General features: G+C 43.4%; 1 protein-coding gene across 4 annotated transcripts; it reads left to right on the forward strand.

The window, feature by feature from the left end:
* The first annotated feature begins 2,022 nt into the window (after positions 1–2,022).
* CPT2 (carnitine palmitoyltransferase 2) lies at positions 2,023–19,817 on the forward strand. Of its 4 annotated transcripts, none has more exons than XM_073563630.1 (6): positions 2,023–2,124; positions 6,331–6,512; positions 9,407–9,487; positions 9,573–9,679; positions 16,616–17,920; positions 19,244–19,817. In XM_073563630.1, exons 2-6 carry the CDS (start codon positions 6,355–6,357, stop codon positions 19,576–19,578), a joined length of 1,986 nt encoding a protein of 661 aa, XP_073419731.1. In that variant the 5' UTR covers positions 2,023–2,124; positions 6,331–6,354; the 3' UTR covers positions 19,579–19,817. The 4 variants fall into 4 exon arrangements, with proteins under 4 accessions (XP_073419731.1, XP_073419730.1, XP_073419728.1 ...); XM_073563629.1 differs by having other exon boundaries at positions 2,117–2,224; XM_073563627.1 differs by lacking the exon at positions 2,023–2,124 and adding an exon at positions 2,281–2,530.
* Positions 19,818–20,322: the final 505 nt, after the last annotated feature.

Consider the following 20,322-nt stretch of genomic DNA (forward strand, 5'->3'; position numbering starts at 1 on the left):
GACAGAGGCGATCGTGGGCCGTGGACGGGAGGCTGGGAGAGACCGCGCCGAGACCCGCAGCGGCCGGTGCGGCAGAGAGGTGACCCCCGGAGAGCGGGTGAGCCGGGGCCGGAGGGAGGTAAGAGAGGAAGTCCGCGGCAGCCGCCGCGTGACACTGAGACACGGACTAAAAACTGATGAGAAAAACTGAGACATGGACTAAAAACTAATGAGAAAAACTGAGACATGGACTAAAAACTAATGAGAAAAACTGAGACACGGACTAAAAACTAATGAAACTGAGACATGGACTAAAAACTGATGAGAAAAACTGAGACATGGACTAAAAACTGATGAGAAAAACTGAGACATGGACTAAAAACTGATGAGAAAAACTGAGACACGGACTAAAAACTGATGAGAAAAACTGAGACACGGACGAAAAACTGATGAGAAAAACTGAGACACGGACCAAAAACTAATGAGAAAAACTGAGACACGGACTAAAAAAAACTGATGAGAAAAACTGAGACACGGACTAAAAACTAATGAGAAAAACTGAGACACGGACTAAAAAAAACTGATGAGAAAAACAGACACGGACTAAAAACTGATGAGAAAAACTGAGACACGGACGAAAAACTGATGAAAAAAACTGAGACACGGACCAAAAACTAATGAGAAAAACTGAGACACGGACTAAAAAAAACTGATGAGAAAAACTGAGACACGGACTAAAAACTAATGAGAAAAACTGAGACACGGACTAAAAACTGATGAGAAAAACTGAGACACGGACTAAAAACTAATGAGAAAAACTGAGACACGGACTAAAAAAAACTGATGAGAAAAACTGAGACACGGACTAAAAAAAACTAATGAGAAAAACTGAGACACGGACTAAAAACTAATGAGAAAAACTGAGACACGGACTAAACGCTTATGAGAAAAACTGAGACACGGACTAAGAACTGGAAACACTCTTTTCTAAAACACTGATGATATTCATACCCTTTATCTTTGCGTAACTAAACAAACACAGATGTCTGAATGAGGCATTAAAGTGCGGGTGTTGGTGACCACTGCAGCTAATCACCAACCAGTGGTTGGCTACAGCAGTCCTGTTGCATCTGACAGAGAAGAAACCGTCTTCAAGCACTTTCTTCCAGCTTGGACAGAATGGGACCACTGCAGCCAATCACTAGAAGGGAAAAGTATGAGTTTTTATCACTTTAGGACCACGATGAGCCTGTTTTTAAATTAATAAAAAGTAGTGGACAGCACCTTTATCTCTCAGGTAAGTTTCATCACTCAATGTTGCATGAATATTCTACACCGGGAGCCGCACAGCGACTTCGCCTCCACACCGGTCATACAGACAAAGATCACTGTACGTCCCGGCTGTCAACCTTCCAGAAAGTCCAAGACAGTCTGTAAAAATAAGTCAAATTAAAAAGGGGTCTGTGAAGATTTGAAGCTGAAGAAACATGTACAGATAGTTCTGACTGTAATTATCCTCATTTTACAGTTTACAATGAAAGCAGCCGATGTCTTCATATCAGAATTATGGGCTCGTGTTACTCTACGATGTAGCGGAGGCATACAGCGATCTTTGCTGTGCGACTTACGATTTAGCCCGCGCTGGGAAGGAGCCGCCATGAAACAACAACTCGTCCCACAAAAGAAATAAGCCGCACGTCTATGTCAATGACAAAATAAAGAAAAAAAGCTCCAGTTCCAGGAGTGCGCCAACGAAGGCCGGGTAATGTGACTGGTAAGGGTTGCAAATAAAATATATTGTTCTCATGTAGAACACCATGGAATCAATGGCGCTATATAGATAAATAATAAGAATAATGTATAAAAAAAAATAAAAAAATAATTTTGAAATATTTTTTTTATTTCTATCAGAGCAAAATGTTGCAAAAAAAAGAAACACAAAACCTTCAATAAAAAAAATGCATAATTTGCAAAAATTTGCCGTTATTTCTGAGAAGGGATGAATATCTGCCGTCTACATGGTCAGCTGACTTATTTCCGGAACTCTCGCGTCTGCAGAGTGTTTCCGGGGGGACAGAATTTCGTGTTACACCTATCCGTGCTTTTGAAGCTGGGGAGCCGGAGGACAGAAGGGGCGGGACAGAGGTGAGAGAGAGGAGGAGATGAGGGAATTGGGGGAAAGGTAAACGGGACGGTTGGGAGAGGAGACGGTGACGGTCCGCGGAGGGAGAGGACTTACACTCTGGTATGGCGGGACACCATAACTTTAGGGGAGGGAGGAAGGTGCCCGGGCAACCCACCTGCCGGAAGGATGAGGGTGTTGCACACCTGTCATTTCACTTTAGGGCAGAGAAACTCTGGATCTTTGCTGCAGCGATAACGTGCTGATTACACAATGCAGCCATGATTTCCCATAGAAGTCAGTAGAAGCGTCGTCCTGCGGAGAAGCGCTGTCCATGAGCCTCCGATGCCCCTCCATCGTGTGACCGGCGGACCCTCGTATGCATGTTTATGGCCATCTTCTAGGCGACCGTACAATCCTGCAAGACAAGTACAGCTATTGGCGTGTTGTGCAAATTAAAAAAAAAAAAAAATGCCTTTTTCAAAAACAGCGCCCTCTTTGTCCACAGGCCGTGTCTGGTTTTGCAGCTCAGTCCCGTTCTATTATATAGAGCCATGGATGGAAGCGGTGCTGTTTAGGGGAAAGGAAAGTCCTTTATTTTCCCTCTTATCCTGGATTTTTGTACCTTAGGTGATCAGATTTTCGAGGGTCTTTCTCTTGGATACCCCCACCCTCTGCACTGATTGGCTGACACAAAGTGTCTTCATCCGACCTCTTCATCGGTTACATTTGGTAGCGGCTGCACTAGGTGCCGCAGCTTAGCCCCGCTGAGGACATGTTCCTATGTCGTGTAAACACTGCGCTTTTTATTGTTGCTGTATTTAAAGGATTCTTGCTGCCTGAGCCTGGCTGTGCGGTTGTCGTTTACTGAAATGCTGCAGCATTTCAGAGAAAGCGTCATTTTAAAAACTGCCCGAGGACCATAGGGAGAGACCGGACTAGTCCGATGCAGTGTAGAACTGTCAATCAACTATAGTGGGGGCTGGAGAAGCTGGCCGGGGATGCGCCATGTCCCTCCATATAGTCATTGCTTGTCTTTTTACAATGTTTTCTCTGAAATACCGCAGCATTTAACTAGAAGACACATACTTTGGTTTGAGCAACATGAATCTAGTGACAGGTTCTCTTTAATAGCTTAAGCAAAGTGGATGTGGTTTTATGAAAACTTGTGCCCATTGTGCATTTAAATGGAATCTGTCACCATGTGTTTTGCCACCTAATCTGAGAGCAGCATAATATAGAGACGGAGACCCCAATTCCAGCGATGTGTCACTAGGCTGCTTGCTGAAAGTTTTATAAAAATAGTTTTATCAGCAGGAGATTCACTAGAGGACTAGTACATCTGCTTCCATATAGTCCTCTATATTCATGAGCTCTGTATAACCCTCACCCCCACCACTGATTGGCAGCTTCCTGCCTATTCACAGTGTACACAGAAAGCTAAGGCTGTGAGCACACGCTGCGGATTAGGAGCGGATTCATCCGCGCGGATTTTGTAAAATCCGCAGGTGAAACCACAGGTCAAAATACCTGCGGTTTTACCTGCGGATTGCTCTGCGGTTTTGCCCTGCGGTTTTTCATCTCCTCTATGGAGGAGATGGCAAACCGCAGCAGAATCCGCAGAAAGAATTGACATGTCAATTCTTTCTGCGGATTGAAAACCGCAGATAATCCGCGTGGAAAATTCCGCACCGTCTGCACTGCGGATTTTGATTCCCATAGGGAATAATGGTACTGTACACCGCAGCAAAATCCGCAGCGTGTGCACACAGCCTTACAATCCCTGGTGTGGGCGCATTATACAGAGCTCAGCAATCAGTGAACTGCAGCAGAGAAAACTGATTTTATCAAAACTGGAGCAAGCAGCCTAGTAAGTGACACATTGTTGGAATCAGGGCCTCTCGCCTACATCATGTGATTACATGGTTAAAGCTTGCTGGTAGATTCCCTTTAAAGATGCTGTGGAACTGTGCATTCTTTTTTTGGGGTGTTCTGATCCCCCTAAAGCAGTGGTTCCCAAACTCCAGACCTCGCGGACCCCAACAGGTCTTGTTTTCAGGATCTCCATAGTGTTACACATGTGAGAGAATTCCTGATGCCTTGATGACACTTCCATCACCTGTGAAATACTAAGGAAATCCTGAAAACATGACCTGTTGGGGTCCCGGAGGACTGGCGTTTGGGAACCACTGCCCTAAAGGTTATTTTAGGGAGGCTGAAAAAAAAATGCACTTGCATTTTTAAGTGCAGAACCCCGGCATTGCTACACTTTAAAATGCTGTGTCAAATCTGCACCAAAAATACATAAAGGCAGAATAAAAGCAGTTTTCCATGTAGCAAGAAAGCCTCGAGGCCATATTTCACTCCCTAAAAGTCTGTTTTTTTTTTTGTTTTTTTTTTGTTTTTTTCTTATCTGCAGATGTCTGTGCCAAAATATGAAATGGCATTCTCATCTTATTGATCTGCATAATTGGTGCATTTTTGTTTTTTGCCCCCTCCCTTTTTATGCCTTTTTGGCGCAGATGGCAAGCAGCTATTGTTTTCCAGGGTTTTTTTTTCTCTAGTCCAGAAACAAATGTTTGTGTTTATTTTTTTTTTCGCATAGAAGCCTTTAGTGAGCGGCGACTCTGACTGAGCTCTCGGCACTGATTGACAGCCGGGTCTGTTTTTGATCCTGCTGTCAGTCAGTGCTGGGGGTGCGGTTACAGTCGTCACCCTCTACACACAGAGTGATGATTGAATCAGCGCTGGCTCCCTTGACTGAACGCCGAACGCTTCCAGGCGGAATAAAGTTTCGTCCCGGCAGCGTGGCTCAAAGTGCAGTCATTGGGCAGGTTCAGACTGCTACTAACTGCAGATTAACCCCATATCTGCAGCATAATACTGTTTGTTTTTTTTTTTCACATGACCAGTCCCCTTCAAAGGAAGAAACCAACCCTACTGTTCCACTGTGTCTTTAACCCCTTAGTGACGGAGCCAATTTTTTAAATTCTGACCAATGTCACTTTGAGATGATAACTCTGGAACGCTTCAACAAATCCCATTGATTTTGAGATTGTTTTTTCGTGGCACATTATAATTTATGATAATGGTAAATTTAAGTCGATAAGTTTTGTGTTTATTTATAAAAAGTCTCAGAAATCTGTCAAAAATGTAAAAAAAAATTGCAATTTTCAAAAGTTGAATGATTATCCCTTTAATCCAGATAGTCATACCACAGAAAAACATTAATAAACAACATGTCTGCTTTACATCAGCACCATTTTTAAAACACTAATTTATTTTATTAGCTTTTTAGGAAGTTTAAAAATGTAGCAGTAATTTTTCATTTTTTTCAAGGAAGTTTACAAAATTTATTTTTTTGAGGGACCTATCCAGGTTTGAAGTGACTTTGGGGTCCTATATATTGGAAGACCCCAAATATGATACCATTTTAAAAACAGCACCCCTCGACGTATTGAAAACTGCTGTCAAATAGTTTATTAACCCCTCAGGTTATTTTCAGGAATTAATGCAAAGTGGTATAGCAGGAATGAAAAAGTGTTTGTTTGCCACCTAAATGTCGCTGGCTTCTGAACTGACCGCTATAGCCGGGAGTCTATTTGGCCATGAACAGCTATGGCAAACATCAGGACCACACAATCATGATCTCGGTGTGTCAATTAGATTAAAGCAGAAGCCCCCCACAATCTGTTAACCATTTATTAGATGTAGTCACTTTTGACAGCAGCAACTACGGGGTTAAACAGATCTGGATGGTGCCAACACCGATCATTTCTGATGCAGCAAGTTGTCAGCTATAGTTGACAGCTGACAGCTGCTGGACTGTCACCTGTATGGGGATGCTATTCTCTTATCTCTCAGGTCAGTAAAAAGACGTATTGGCTGTCATTAAGTGGTTAAACCCACATGATGGGAATGAGTTTTTATGAAATCACATTGACTTTGCTTGAATTTTTAAATGCAGAAGTATTTCTGGACACACAAAAAATCACAGCAAAAAATGCAACTTTTACAATACATGCGAACAGGCCTTAGATCTCAATGATGAGCCTGAAAAGATGTATAAAAAAAAAAAAACCCAGGGAGGAATTGTAGCATTTGTACATAAAAAAAAAAAACTGTTTAAAAGGATTTAGCTGCAGGAAAAATACCACATTATGGCATTATGCAGCATGTCCCCTCTTGTACCCATATCTCTAATTCTTCGGACTTCTGTTCTTTTCCAGGTTTCACAGATTCTGTTTGCCGAAATGGCTCGTCTCCTGACTAAATCCTGCCTCTTGAAAGGAGGTTCATCATGTGCCCCAGGTTCGGTTTTGCTCAGGGCATACAGCTCTGGAAGTGGTGACACAGAATACTTGCACAAAAGCATTGTACCAACCATGCACTTCCAGAAAAGTCTACCCAGGTGGGAATCTGCATTTCTGTTCTCTCCAGTAGATGCAGATTGAAGATTGTCAGAGCGTCGGCAAATTAACGCCGCTATTTTTATAATGAAAATGTATGCTATTTTCCAGAGAACTCTCTGTATACCTTACAGATTGTTTTCAAGACTACGGCTTGCTGTCATTCAGCTCTTATAAAGGAACACAAGTCTCGTCTCTTAGACATGTAGTGCTGTGAACCTTACACCTTTGTGTCTCATCGCCTGATGAGGGTAGATTATTATTTGTCTCTGGGAAGTAAAATCTAAGGATCCTAATAAGACTGTAAAAAGATCTTGAAAACCAGGGAATTGTTACAGAAAATAGACTGGAAAGTTGTATGTTTCTGCTGGACCGTTGTGTCCAGCAGAAGTCTGAGGCCATGTGCACACGATGCAGATTTCCAGCGGAATCGCAGCGGATTTTACCGCGCAGAAACGCTGCATATCCGCATTGTGATGTACAGTAGCATGTTAATCAATAGAGGAAAAAAAACCAGCTGTGCAGACGTGGATTTTTCCGTGCGGTTTTCTTGTGGTTCAAAATATGCAGCATGTCACTTCTTGTGTGCGGTTTTCCACCTGCTCCATTCTCCAAATCCGCAGGGGAAAACCGCACAAAAGCCGCAAGAAAAAAGGAAGAAATCCGCAGGAAAAAATGCAGGTCATTTGACCTGTGGATTTCTTCAATTCTGCGCCGAAAAATCCGCAGGGCAAAAAAGTACGTGTGCACTTAGCCTGAGTGTCCATCTTCAGTAGACACTCGTGAAAATGATGCACGATAGAGTGCACGTTTACTCTGCCGACACTGTTAGTCTATGGCCCCATCGGCACATATCTCTGAATCCGGTTTTGCAGGAGGTTCAGACGTACAGTTAGATAGGTCCATATATATTTGGACAGAGACAACATTTTTCTAATTTTGGTTCTAGACATTACCACAATGAATTGTAAACAAAACAATTCAGATGCAGTTGAAGTTCAGATTTTTAACTTTCATTTGAGGCTATCCACATTAAAATTGGATGAAGGGATTAGGAGTTTCCGCTCCTTAACATGTGCCACCCTGTTTTTAAAGGGACCAAAAGTAATTGGACAGATTAAATAATTGTAAATAAAATGTTCATTTCTAGTACTTGGTTGAAAACCCTTTGTTGGCAATGACTGCCTGAAGTCTTTAACTCATGGACATCACCAGACGCTGTGTTTCCTCCCTTTTGATGCTCCGCCAGGCCTTCACTGCGGTGGTTTTCAGTTGCTGTTTGTTTGTGGGCCTTTCTGTCTGAAGTTTAGTCTTTAACAAGTGAAATGCATGCTCAACTGGGTTGAGATCAGCTTCACATTCAAAGAATCCAAAATTGTTTTTTTTTTTCTTTAATTCTATTTGCTGTTCACATATTGCAGATTAAACCCATGTGGTTACCTACTAATATACTTTGCTATCTAGTACTCTGTCTGCCTGTTGCTGTAGCCAAAATCTAGCAGATGGCCATCGTCTGCAGATCAGGCGGCCATTGGCATGGCATGGCTGGGTTTAGACCACGTTGTCAACTGGACGTTTTGTTTTTTTTTTTTTTTCTTTTCTAAATTACACAAATGATTGTCAATGCTGCCAAATATTAGAGAAAATAAATCTTTACATCAACTCATCGGGGCAGGTAAGGATTCCACGATGGGTGCGGTGCATAGAAAGGATCCCGGAGCGGTTCCCAGATTGAGAAATAATGGAAGAAAAGGAGGGGAATCCAGCTACACAAGACACATCAGGCATGTAGGGGCATGGCCTGGCGCATTAATAGAAGAAAAGGAGGGGAACACTGCAAGAATCTCATATAAAACACCTTTTATTTATATGCTTTACGAGGTTAGCAAATGGAAACACTTGGGTAAAAGTATCATAAATTTGTGTCATTCTAGTCCAGGGGCCACACAAATTTGTGACATGTTCGATATTTTTGCCCAAGTATTTCCATTTTTTTTTAACGTTCTATTAGCATATCAATAAAAAATGTTTTTTTTATAGAATATTTTTTGGAGTAGCTGGATATCCCGCCTTCTGTTAATACTCACCTACAGGTATGCCACCGTGCATGCTACCCCAGTGCGCCAGCAAAAATATAACCTACATGCCTAATGTCACTTGTATGATCCCTGCAGTAAAGGGTTGCACTGTTTAGTATTAGGTGGGGGGAGTGTTTTTTTTTTTTGTTTTTTTTTGTTCACAAACGCACTACTGTTGTCCTTGGGTTGTACCTGGTATTGCATATGGCAGCTTTGCTTTATTATCCTTAACCCGTATTGTATGATATTTCCTTAAACGGAATCGTCAGCACATAATGACTGCTCAAACCAAGCACGGTCACTCAGTGCGGCAAGACATTTTAAGTGCACCTTCCCACCTACGTGTTTTTCCTCTTATCTTCAACCCCTCCTCTTTTTGATTGACAGCTCTGGTTTTGTAGAGGCAGAGATGGAGGGAAAACAAGCAGGTGGAAGGTGCTCTGAACTGTTTCCTGCACCGAGCGCCTGTGCTTGGTTTGAACGGTGATTCTGTGCCGACGTGTTTTTACAGTAAGAAATATGAGTGACATTTAGATCTATCTTGCTGCTGTGGTAGTAACATGGGCAAAGCCAATCAGATCTCGTATTACTTGTAGACAGCATGGTTCTGCACTTACGCAGGGATTATTGTCATGTATGCATGATAACTGTATGTAGAGCACTAATATGGTTTACTAGTAACAGGTGGTGAGTCCATAGTCTACACTGGGGCCAGGTCTTGTATTTCTGTGTCATTTCATTAGCTTTGGCTTTCTAAAAATTGTTATGCATGTTAGTATAATTGCTTAGGTACAAATCCCTTCCCCTCTGTTTTGTAGGTTGCCAGTTCCTAAACTTGAAGACACAGTAAAAAGATACCTAAACGCTCAGCGACCTCTCCTCGATGACGAACAGTTCAGGTAGGGGGTGTAATATCCGAATAGCGCAGGTGCCTGTTATTACAGTTATCGCATCCACTATCATATCGATCATTATATCTTTCAGCAAGACGGAGCAGCTGGCACGTAATTTCCAGAGCGGGGTGGGGAAACAGCTGCACGAGGAGCTCGTCCTGCAAGACAAAGAGAACAAACACACCAGCTATATCTCCGGTAAAAGTCCAAACGGAATAGGGAGTGACAAAACACACTGAGATTTAGAGATGAAGGCTACAGTGAAATCGTCATGCCAAAAACACAATTCCTGTCTCTTCATTTTCATTTGTGCCACCAGGTATAAAATAAAAATGGTGCCGTGCCGGCCCCTGTAACATAATTATCTATATGATGGCAGATGAGGCAGATTAGGATGTTAGTTAAGTGCAAACGGTGGCTTTTCCATGCAGCGGTCTGACCCATTAACGACTGGCCGGGCATTAAAGGGAATCTGTGACCCCATTTTTCGAGTATCAGCTGCCGGCACCGCCATCAGGGGCTTATCTACAGCATTCTGTAATGCTGTCGATAAGCCCCCGATCGGAACTCCAGAAACAATGGGCACAATTCATGGACATCAAGAAGCGGCTCTGGGAGAGGAACGTTGTGTATTCTATGATCTATCCGGCCAAGCTCCGGGTGGTCCATGAGGGTTCTTTATTTTTTACAGATCCGGCGGAGGCGGCTGAGTGGTTGCGGTCCCACAAAGGGTCTGCTGCGAAGGAATCCTAATGTTTCTACTGTTAATCAGAACTTTCTTTTTTTCAGTGATGGTTTGATTGGAGCTCTTTTTTCCACAGGCGTCCGGATTACCAACAATACCGGACACTAAGCTCAGTGATGGTATCCCCTTGTCTATTTCATGACGGGAGAGCAGGACTTTGCTCCCGTATTGTTTGTTTCTCTACTTTGATGTTTCTTTATAGTGGTTTTATTTGTTTTTTAGGTAGAATTCGTAGCCAACAGCAATTTCAATCGATGTGTGGTGTCTTTAAATTTTGCTCGAGTATTGATGTAGGCCATATCCAGTGGAATGAATATGGGGTCTGAGATGATATGCATGACATGGAATGTGAGAGGTATAAAAACCCCCCGGAAAAAGATCAAAGTTTTCTCGTAGATTAGACATTACCGCCCTCAAATTGTGGCCTTGGTGGAGACGCATCTGGCCAGGGATACAGCTCGTAGCGTGCAGAAGCCTTGGGTACAATGGTTTGTTCATGCATTCCATACTAGTTACTCGAGGGGGGTCTCACTGTTGGTGCATAGAGATGTTAGATGGGAAGCCAGGGAGACCCGGAGGGATCCTGAGGGTCGTTTTGTCTTCGTATATGCATCAATAAATACCAGGGAATATGTGATTATGTGTATTTATAATCCACCCCCTGCTAATATGTCCATTCTTCAGAAGGCGATGAGCTTTGCCCTAAATTATCCGGATGCGGATGTTATCTGTATGGGGGACTTCAATATGGTCATGAATAATCATTTTGATAAATTGAGATTGGATGATGGAGTATTTGGAGGGGTTCCTTTGCCGACAACAACCCAGCTGTCACTATTTATGGAGGGTAGTGGGTGGTTGGATTTGTGGAGAGTGCGGCACCCTGAGTTGAGGGAGTATACCTGCCAGTCATCCACTAAGCGTTCCCTGTCACGCATAGATTACATATTCGGATCCAGTGGTCGGATGATTCGTTGGTGTCTTCAACTGAGGAGATTCTCGGCTGCTTTTACGATTACTATAAGTCATTCTATGAATCTAAAAGTGGCTCTGTTAGTCTGGAGTGTTTGGATTACTTGTCGGATGTAACATTCTCTACCCTAGACCCTGATCAGCGAGCCTTTATGGACGCTGAATTCACTGTGGAGGAGATAGAGAATGCTATAGCGGACATGGCCTCTGGGAAGGATCCTGGGCCGGACGGGTTGCCTATTGAATTGTATAGGAAATACCGAGATATATTAACGCCACTTCTGTTAAAGGTATTTCGGGGAATATGGGAGATGGAATCTATGCCTGAATCCTTTTATGAGCCTAACATCATAGTACTTAGGAAGGAGGGGAAGGACCCTTTAGAATGTGGATCCTATTGTCCCATACCGTTAGTAAATGTGGACTATAACATTTTTACTAAGATTCTCGCCACCAGATTAAATTCGATTATACTGAACCTTATACATCCTGACCAGACGGGCTTTATGCCTGGTAAGAGTACTTCAATTAGCATAAGACGAGTCCAGTCAGTAGTCCAATATAGCGCCCTGGTGCCAGACAACAGATGGGCACTGGCATCGCTAGATGCAACCAAAGCTTTTGACTCCCTTGAGTGGCCTTTCCTCTCCGCATGTCTACAAAGATATGGCTTTGGTGATAAGTTCATAAAATGGGTCAAAATATTGTATATGAAGCCAAAGGCCCGTATTATCGTGAACAATTCCATATCTGAGCCCTTTTCATTACACAGGGGGACCCGTCAGGGGTGCCCCCTTTCCCCGGCTCTCTTCGCCCTTGCGATTGAGGCATTGGCAATACGTATAAGGTCTTCCCCTTGCATTAGGGGTATAGATATAGCGGATCGGGTAGATACCATAGGTCTATATGCAGATGATATGGTGATATTTATGGGCGAGGTGGAGGAAACTTTGCCTCAAGTGATTGCCACCATAGACGGATTCAGTACATATTCGGGTTTATATATATAAATTGCCCTGCTACCCCTCTCCCATGCCCCGATGCCCCGACTTGAAGCTCTCTCCTCGTTGTCTATTGTATCTATCTTTAAATACCTGGGTGTCCATATATCCCATAACAGTACGCTCGACTTACAACTTAATATCTACCCATTGCTGGAACTGGTTAGAGTTAGGGGGGTTTTACACTAAGCAATATCGCTAGCAATATCGCTAAAACGTCACCGGTTTTGTGATGTTATAGCGATATTGCTAGCGATATCGCTATGTGTGATACTTACCAGCGACCGGCTCCCCCGCTGTCCATCGCTGATCGCGCGAGAATGTCCGGCTCCATTTCTCGTCGGGCGCTTCCTGCTGAGACTTCCTGCTGTGACGTCCAGCGACGCGTGGAGGCGGGCGGGAGGACGTCTGGATCGCTGTGTGTGAATGGTAAGTATCGTGCGCTGCGTCGCTGCTGCATCGCTGTGAGATCTTTCTGTATGAAAGCTCACTAGCGATCATTTAGCGATGCACCAGCGATCCTGACCGGGTCGGATCGCTGGTTGGATCGCTGGTGCATCGCTAAATGTAAAAGGGCCTTTAGGTTTGCAGCCTGGAGTAAACTACTGCTGTCTGTGGCCGGACGCATTAACCTGATTAAAATGATATTACTTCCCAAACTTAGCTATTCCCTTCAGCATAGTGCTGTAACGGTACCCAAGTCCTTTTTTGTGAATCTTAATTCTCAGGTTACATCTTTTATATGGGGGAAAACCAGACCCAAACTTAAATTGTCCACTCTGCAGAGGCCTAAAAAGGGAGGGGTGGGCGGCGCTACCAGATTTCTTCCTATATTATTTGGCTGGACAGGCTGGAGCCCTAGGTAAATGGATGCCGGGTAACTATCTCCCTAATTCTGAAAGTAACTTGCTTCACTCTGCGGGAACGGACTGCCCATTGGGTTTCCTGGAGTTGGAGAGGCCTGGTGTCCCTCGTTTACTGCCCATGCTCCGTCTGGCAAGATTAGTATGGAGGCAAATTAAGAAAGTGATTGGATTCCAAGATATCATAGCTGAAATGCCCCTAAGGGAGAATGTCTATTTCCCGGTATTACTAAGTCACCCATCCGTTGATTTTTGGATCCAACATACTGTCTCCCTGATAGGAGACTTGTATGATCATGGGGCCTTAATGTCTTTTGAACAAATACAGGCTAAATATGATGTTCCGAGATCTCAATTTTTTCCGCTATTTACAGCTAAGATCAGCTCTCCAGTCGCACATAAGGTGTGTGGGTGTGGGTCGTGCCATTTCGTCCCTACCTTTGATAGGAATTCTTAACTCACAGGGTCCCCAGGGCCTTATCTCCTCTTTATATACGTACATGCTGTCAGTGGGAGCAGAGTCTGCATTAAGCTCTGTTAAAGGGAAGTGGGAAAGACTCATCCCTAATACGCAGAGAGAGGAGTGGGAAGAGATCCTGGAATCTCCGATTGGAGTCTCACCATCTATTAATAATAGAATGATACAGTTGTTTATAATAAACCAATCATATTTAACACCGATACGAGTTTTTAGGATGGGTCGATTCCAGTTGTCGGAATGCTTGCGTTGTCATACCCCATATGCAGACTTTATCCACATGACATGGCAATGTCCCTTTACCCTACAGTACTGGAAAGAGGTGACGCTATTCTTGTCATCACTAGTGCAAACTCCTGTCCCTCTTGAGCCACTGGTCTGCTTGTTTGGGGTATGGGAGGAGGTTTGGGATCACCATGCTGGGATTTTTCTACGTGAGACGCTGTTTATGGCACGGAAAGTATTGGCATTACGGTGGATGGGCAATTCATGTCCTACTCTTAAAACCTGGATTGACTTGGTAAATACGATTGTTCCATACGAGCGCACACTATATCAAAACATTGGATGCCTGGGCAAATTTGAAAAGATCTGGGGGAGGTGGAATTCTTCTCATCTCACTCTGTAGAATGAAGACACTGCATATGAGATAAAATAGTGCAAGATAGTAGGCTGCGAATTTGTAAATAGTTGATGTAGTCGTAGGTTAGTTTAGGAATCTATAATCAATCTATATTATTTGAGTGATAAGGTAAAGGCTGGTAAGATAGGACTGATGTACATGCTTATAATGTATAGCCTGTTGCTCTCTGTATATGCTTGTGATATTATGCACACCTTATCAGTATATCAATAAGAGTATTCAATTCTCTCCTTTTTTTTTTTGTTTAGTATTTAACAGACAGATGGTAATGTGTGTGTATGCTCTGTACAATGTTTATAGCCACAAGCAAATCTGTATGTTGTACATTACTTTTTCTTTTTTTCTTGTTTAATAAACGAATTAAAAAAAAAAAAAAAAAAAGATAAGCCCCCGATGTAACCTGAAAGATGAGAAAAATGAGTTAGATTATACTCACCCATGGGCTGTCCGGGTCCGGTTTTGGTCCGATGGGTGTCGCGGTCCGGTCCAGCGCCTCCAATCTTCTAACGGTGACGTCCTCTTCTTTGCTGCCTGTTGTGGCTCCTGCGCAGGCGCACTTCTCTGCCCTGTTGAGGGCAGAGTAGAGTCCTGTAGTGCACAGGCGCTGGGAGAGGTCCGGCGCCTGCGCACTGCAGTTTTCTGCTCTGCCTCAACAGGGCAGAGAAGTGTGCCTGCGCAGGAGCCACAACAGGCAGCAAAGAAGAGGACGTCACCATTGGAAAATGGGAGGTGTCAGACCGCAACACCCATCGGACCAAGACCGGACCGCCCCTGGGTGAGTATAATCTAACTCATTTTTCTCATCTTTCAGGTTACATTGGGGGCTTATCTACAGCATTACAGAATACTGTAGATAAGCCCCTGATGGCGGTATCGGCAGCTGATACTCGAAAAATGGGGTGACAGATTCCCTTTAAAGGGCTAAAAAACAAGTCCCCTAAAACAGTGACTTAGAGTAATGATTACATGACTAAGTTTTGCCTCATTCTAGTTTTTCTTTTATAACTGGAGGCTGAATATGAACGGGTTTCTCATCTGCTGTATCTGAACAGTGACAGTAGTTGTGTTTTTTGTTTTTTTTTGTTCCTTGTTCCGTAACTCTATCTTAAATAAACATAGAGTGGAAAGCCACCACATGAGCAAGAATTCTGCACACTCCCATATTAAAGGGCATCTCCAATTAGAATAAAAGTTTCTAATATACTTGATTTGAGAAAAGTGCCCCAACGTTAAGATCGGAGGTACCGACCTCCACTTCCGGCTTTATATGGGGCTTCCCATGTTAGCCCCTGACCTTCGTCGTATATGGAGGGGGACAGCTGACCGGCTTATTTCAATAGCTAACTGCTTCTCCATCTATGCATCAGTCTGGATGAAGAGGGTCAGGGCAGATATTGAAATGAATACTTGGCCTCCTTAAACACAAGATGTACTTTCGCATCGAAATCTTGTGATTGCGGCTCCTTTTTTAATCATGTTAGAAAGCTTAATTTTTTTCCTACTTTACACACTTTTTTTTCCTGGCTGGACAACTTGTATATCCAGCATGTAGTCAGCACCATTTAGTGGTTGCTGGTGACAGCATAAATTTTACCCTTAACCAAATCCCCTGCAACCATATTGAGGTAATCAGAAAAATTGAACTTTGACCACCATAAAAGAACTATTAACACTAGAGACGAGCAGATCGCTTTGGACAACTGCGGTCCAGGTCAGTGCTGACCGTGAATTAGAGCTGCGCAAAATACCTGACCTTCCGGATCGTTTTAAGATTTGCTGTGGCGCCGTGTCATCAAAGATCACGTCACACCAGGTCGGCAAATCGAACGCTGCACCGAGGAACCCGGAAGGTCAGGAAATTTACGCTGCTCCTGTCTATGACCAGAGAGGACCGACATGGACACTTGATCCTGTCCTCTCTCATTAACACATTAATCGGTACAGCCATTTAGATCTTTAATTGACGTTGTGACTAAATGTGGAGACTCATTTTAAAGAGGTTTTCAACTTTCTAAAAAAAAGTGGTCCCCGAACAGTAGCGCTCCTGTAAAATAACAAAATCAGGTAGGCCTCATTCTCTCTAGGTCCAGCACGGCTCTACGTATGCCATTGCTTCTGTCTCTGCCTTTTGGCTGCAGTGGTGATGTTATATCAACAGTGCATATCGTCATTTTAGCCAGTCACTGAGCTCGGCAGCTTTGCTGATGTAGAAGGCAGGAGTCGCTGATTTCAGATATTGGCTTACACAGATGTGATTTTACCACTTCATCCTAAACACAGTGACTGCAGCAGTGGCGGAGAGCGAGCACTGAACCAGGGAGGGTGAGTACTGTCCGGTTTTGATATTTTCCATTTCTGTAAGTGTTTCCAATTGCAAGTGGAAAATCCTTTTCAAGATTTATCATCGTACTGATTTTCTTCCTCTCTTTCAGGTCCATGGTTTGACATGTATCTCTGTGCACGTGAGACCATTGTTCTTAATTCCAACCCATTCATGTCCTTCACTCCAGATCCAAGACCAGAGTATAATAACCAGCTCCTGAGGGCCACAAACATGACCGTCTCTGCTATGCGTTTCCTAAAAACAATACGAGCCGGTTATTTAGAGCCGGAAATTTTCCACTTGAATCCTGAAAAAAGTGACACTCAGAAATTCAGGAAGCTTATCCGTCTTGTGCCTTCCTCCTTTTCTTGGTATGGGGCGTACATGGTAAATGCGTACCCATTAGATATGTCTCAATACTTCCGTCTCTTTAACTCCACCCGTATACCAAAGCTAAACAAGGATGAACTGGTGACGGACGAGAAGGGAAGACATCTCTTGGTCCTCAGGAGAGGGAACTTGTACGTATTTGATGTATTAGATAAAGATGGAAACATAGTGAAAGCGTCAGAAATCCATGCCCATCTGAAGCACATCCTATCTGACTCAAGCCCTGCACCCGAATTCCCCCTGGGGTATCTGACTAGTGATGATAGAAACACATGGGCACTTGTCAGGCAGAAGCTCCATGATAATGGAAACCAAGAAGCTCTCAGGAAAGTAGATTCTGCCGTGTTTTGTCTGTGTTTAGATGATTTTCCAACCAGAGATCACATTCACTTGTCGCACAATTTGCTCCATGGATCCGGTATGAATCGCTGGTTCGATAAATCATTCAGCATCATCATGACGGAGGACGGCACGGCCGGCATTAACTTTGAGCACTCGTGGGGAGATGGGGTCGCTGTTCTAAGATTCCAAAATGAGATTTTCAAGGACAGCACAGAGAGGCCCAGTGTATCCCCGCAGAGCACCCCCGCGGCTGTAGACTCCAGTAAAGCCGTCCAAAAGCTTATCTTCAACCTAGACGACTCGCTCAAAGCGGTGGTATCTGATGCCAAGAGGAAGTTTAATGCATTAGTGGGTTCACTGAGTATTGAAGCCATGGAGTTTAAGAGAGGAGGGAAGGAGTTCCTGAAGACTCAGAAGCTCAGTCCTGATGCCATATCTCAGCTTTCCTTTCAAATGGGCTTCTTCAGGCAGTACGGGCAGACAACTGCAACCTACGAGTCGTGCAGTACGGCAGCCTTCAAACATGGCCGAACAGAGACCATCCGCCCTGCTTCTATTTATACCAAAAAGGCTTCTGAAGCTTTTGTGAAGAGTCCTTCTAAATATTCCCCAGCAGAGCTGAAGGAAATGCTGCACAGTTGCTCCAAATATCACGGACAGCTCACAAAAGAGGCAGCGATGGGTAAGTAATATTCTGACAATAAGTCCTTTTATAGGGTCATCCGCTAGTTTATAATATTGTAGATGGATCGAAGGTGGGTGGAAAACTAAAAACAAATCAGTACTTGCCTACTAGTGATAAGTGAACATGCTCGGATAAGGTGTTATCTGAGCATGCTTGGGTGCTAACCGAGTGTCTTCGGCGTGCTCGAATAATATGCTCGAGTCCCTGCGGCTGCATGTCTCGCGGCTATTCGACAGCTGCAACACATGTATGGATTGCTTGTTTGTTTGACAATCTCTGCATTGTGTTGCAGCTGTCGAACAGCCGCTAGACATGCAGCCGAACATTTTTCGAGCACGCCAAAGACACTCGATTAGCATCCGAGCATGGTGTGACGAGACTTTATCCGAGCATATTCGCTCCTCTTACCTTCGAGTCCGAAAACTGCTCCAACTGAATGTGAAGGCTGCAGACGATCAGAGGCTGCTGATTGGCTACAGCAGTCCCGGAATGCCTCCAGACAGAAGAAGCCAGGAGACCAGCCGAGAACATAGTGCACAGTACTGGGCCCCTTTTAAATATGTTTAAAAAATAAACACATTTGATATTGCTGTGTTCATAAATGTCCGTTCTATCAAAATCTAAACCCTCCCGTACGGTAAAAACTGCAAAGAATAAAAAAAATCTAAACGCCAGAGTTACAACTGTTCGGTTGACGCAACAATGCAAACAAGTACAATACCTGATCAAAAGGTCTGATCTACTCCAAAATGGTATCAATATGAACATCAGCTCGCCACACTAAAACAAAAAAAAAACCCAGCCCTCACACAGCTCCACGTAAAAATGAAAATATTATGGGTCTGCAAAGTTGGTGACAAGTGCCTTTTTATTAAGAATAATTCTGAAATATATGTAACACCTAAAGTAAAATGAAACATGTTTCAGATCGCAGAATCGAGAATCGTATTGTCAGGTAATTTTTTTTTTTTTTTTACGCACAAAGGCGGAATTAACTTTTTTCGCAATTTTTACTGCACTTGGATTTTTTTTTCTCCCAGTTAATTATATGGTAAAATGAATGGTGTCATTCAAAGCTACAACAAAAAAAACGAGTCCTCATACGGCTAAGTTGATAGAAAAAATAAGGTTATGACTCTTGGAAGAAGGGAAGGAAAAAATAAAAGCACGACAAATGGAAAATCGCCTTTTCATGAAGGAGTGAATAACACTGTGATCAATCTAAAGTTTTGGTGAGACGTCGGTGCTTGTTGTTGCAGCACTTATTTTTTCGTACGTGCACATAAGACTGACTTTTTTTTTTCGTTCCCCTTTCTGCAGGTCAGGGTTTTGACAGACATCTCTTTGCCTTAAGATACATGGCAGCTGGCAAGGGCATGACTGTTCCAGACCTCTTCCAGGATCCGGCCTATGCACGGATTAATCACAACGTCCTATCTACCAGCACCCTGACCAGTCCTGCCGTGCAGGTCGGAGGCTTTGCCCCTGTGGTCCCTGATGGATTTGGTGTGGGCTACGGCGTCCATGATGACTGGATTGGTTGCAACATATCTTCCTATCCAACGCGTGACGTGAAGCAGTTCGTGCAGTGTGTGCACCAATCCTTGGAGGACATTTTCAAAGTGCTGGAAGACAAACGTGTGAATAAATCATGAAGCCCCGACGGCTGGAGAATGAATGATTTAATTGCCTTTTGTTTAATTTTCTTACTTCTGTATGCGCAGCTGAGATTGTACTATGTAGTTGAATTGGCCACAGAGGTAAGAATTGTGATCTATGTGGAAATGCATAAAGGATGCAGAGTGGTCTGGATTATTACGTCCCATCAAGAATAGTAATTCTCTGGGCGGATACGAGACGCAGACTATTTTTAATAAACTCTTAATTAACGGTTTATTCTTGGGCATTGAGACGCTACATTCACATTGCGTTCATCCCCGCAGCATTTTACAGCACTTTTTCCAAATTGCAGCAAAAACATTGAGGGGGAAAAAAAAAGTGTGAATGAAACCCCATAATAAGGAAGCAATTAATTTGCAAACAGCGGCATCTTGTCTTACTTGGAACAGAAACTGAGTTTTGAGTAGTTCTGAGGTTTTTATGTAGGGGGATTTGGAGAGTTTCTGCTCCAAGAACACCTAAAAACAACAAAAAAAAAAACATACCCTGAAACGAAAGATTACAAGAAACTGTCAGGCCGATTTTGCCGGTGATAAAGCTGGAGAGGTCCAAGAGCAACAATAAAAAGGACACCAGATTTGTAGTAACATAGTTTTGAAAGCTGAAGGAAGACCTTATGTCCATCTAGTTCAGCCTATTTTTAGTGCAGCTGTTCTGCATTGTTGATCCTGGGGAAGGCAAAAAACCCACAGAGTAGAAGCCAATTTTCTCCATAGGGA

The sequence above is a fragment of the Dendrobates tinctorius genome, unplaced genomic scaffold (genome assembly GCF_039654945.1).
Source record: "Dendrobates tinctorius isolate UK_male_01 unplaced genomic scaffold, ASM3965494v1 ptg000396l, whole genome shotgun sequence".
In the NCBI taxonomy this organism is placed as follows: Eukaryota; Metazoa; Chordata; class Amphibia; order Anura; family Dendrobatidae; genus Dendrobates; species Dendrobates tinctorius.

Excerpts from the sequence above, each read along its gene's own strand:
- CPT2 (XM_073563627.1), top strand. The coding sequence starts at position 2,447 with ATGCCCCTCCATCGTGTGACCGGCGGACCCTCGTATGCATGTTTATGG. Across the intron at positions 2,531-6,330 it reads CGTACAATCCTGCAAGACAA|GTTTCACAGATTCTGTTTGC; the intron begins GTACAGCTATTG and ends GTTCTTTTCCAG. Across the intron at positions 17,921-19,243 it reads CACAAAAGAGGCAGCGATGG|GTCAGGGTTTTGACAGACAT; the intron begins GTAAGTAATATT and ends CCCTTTCTGCAG.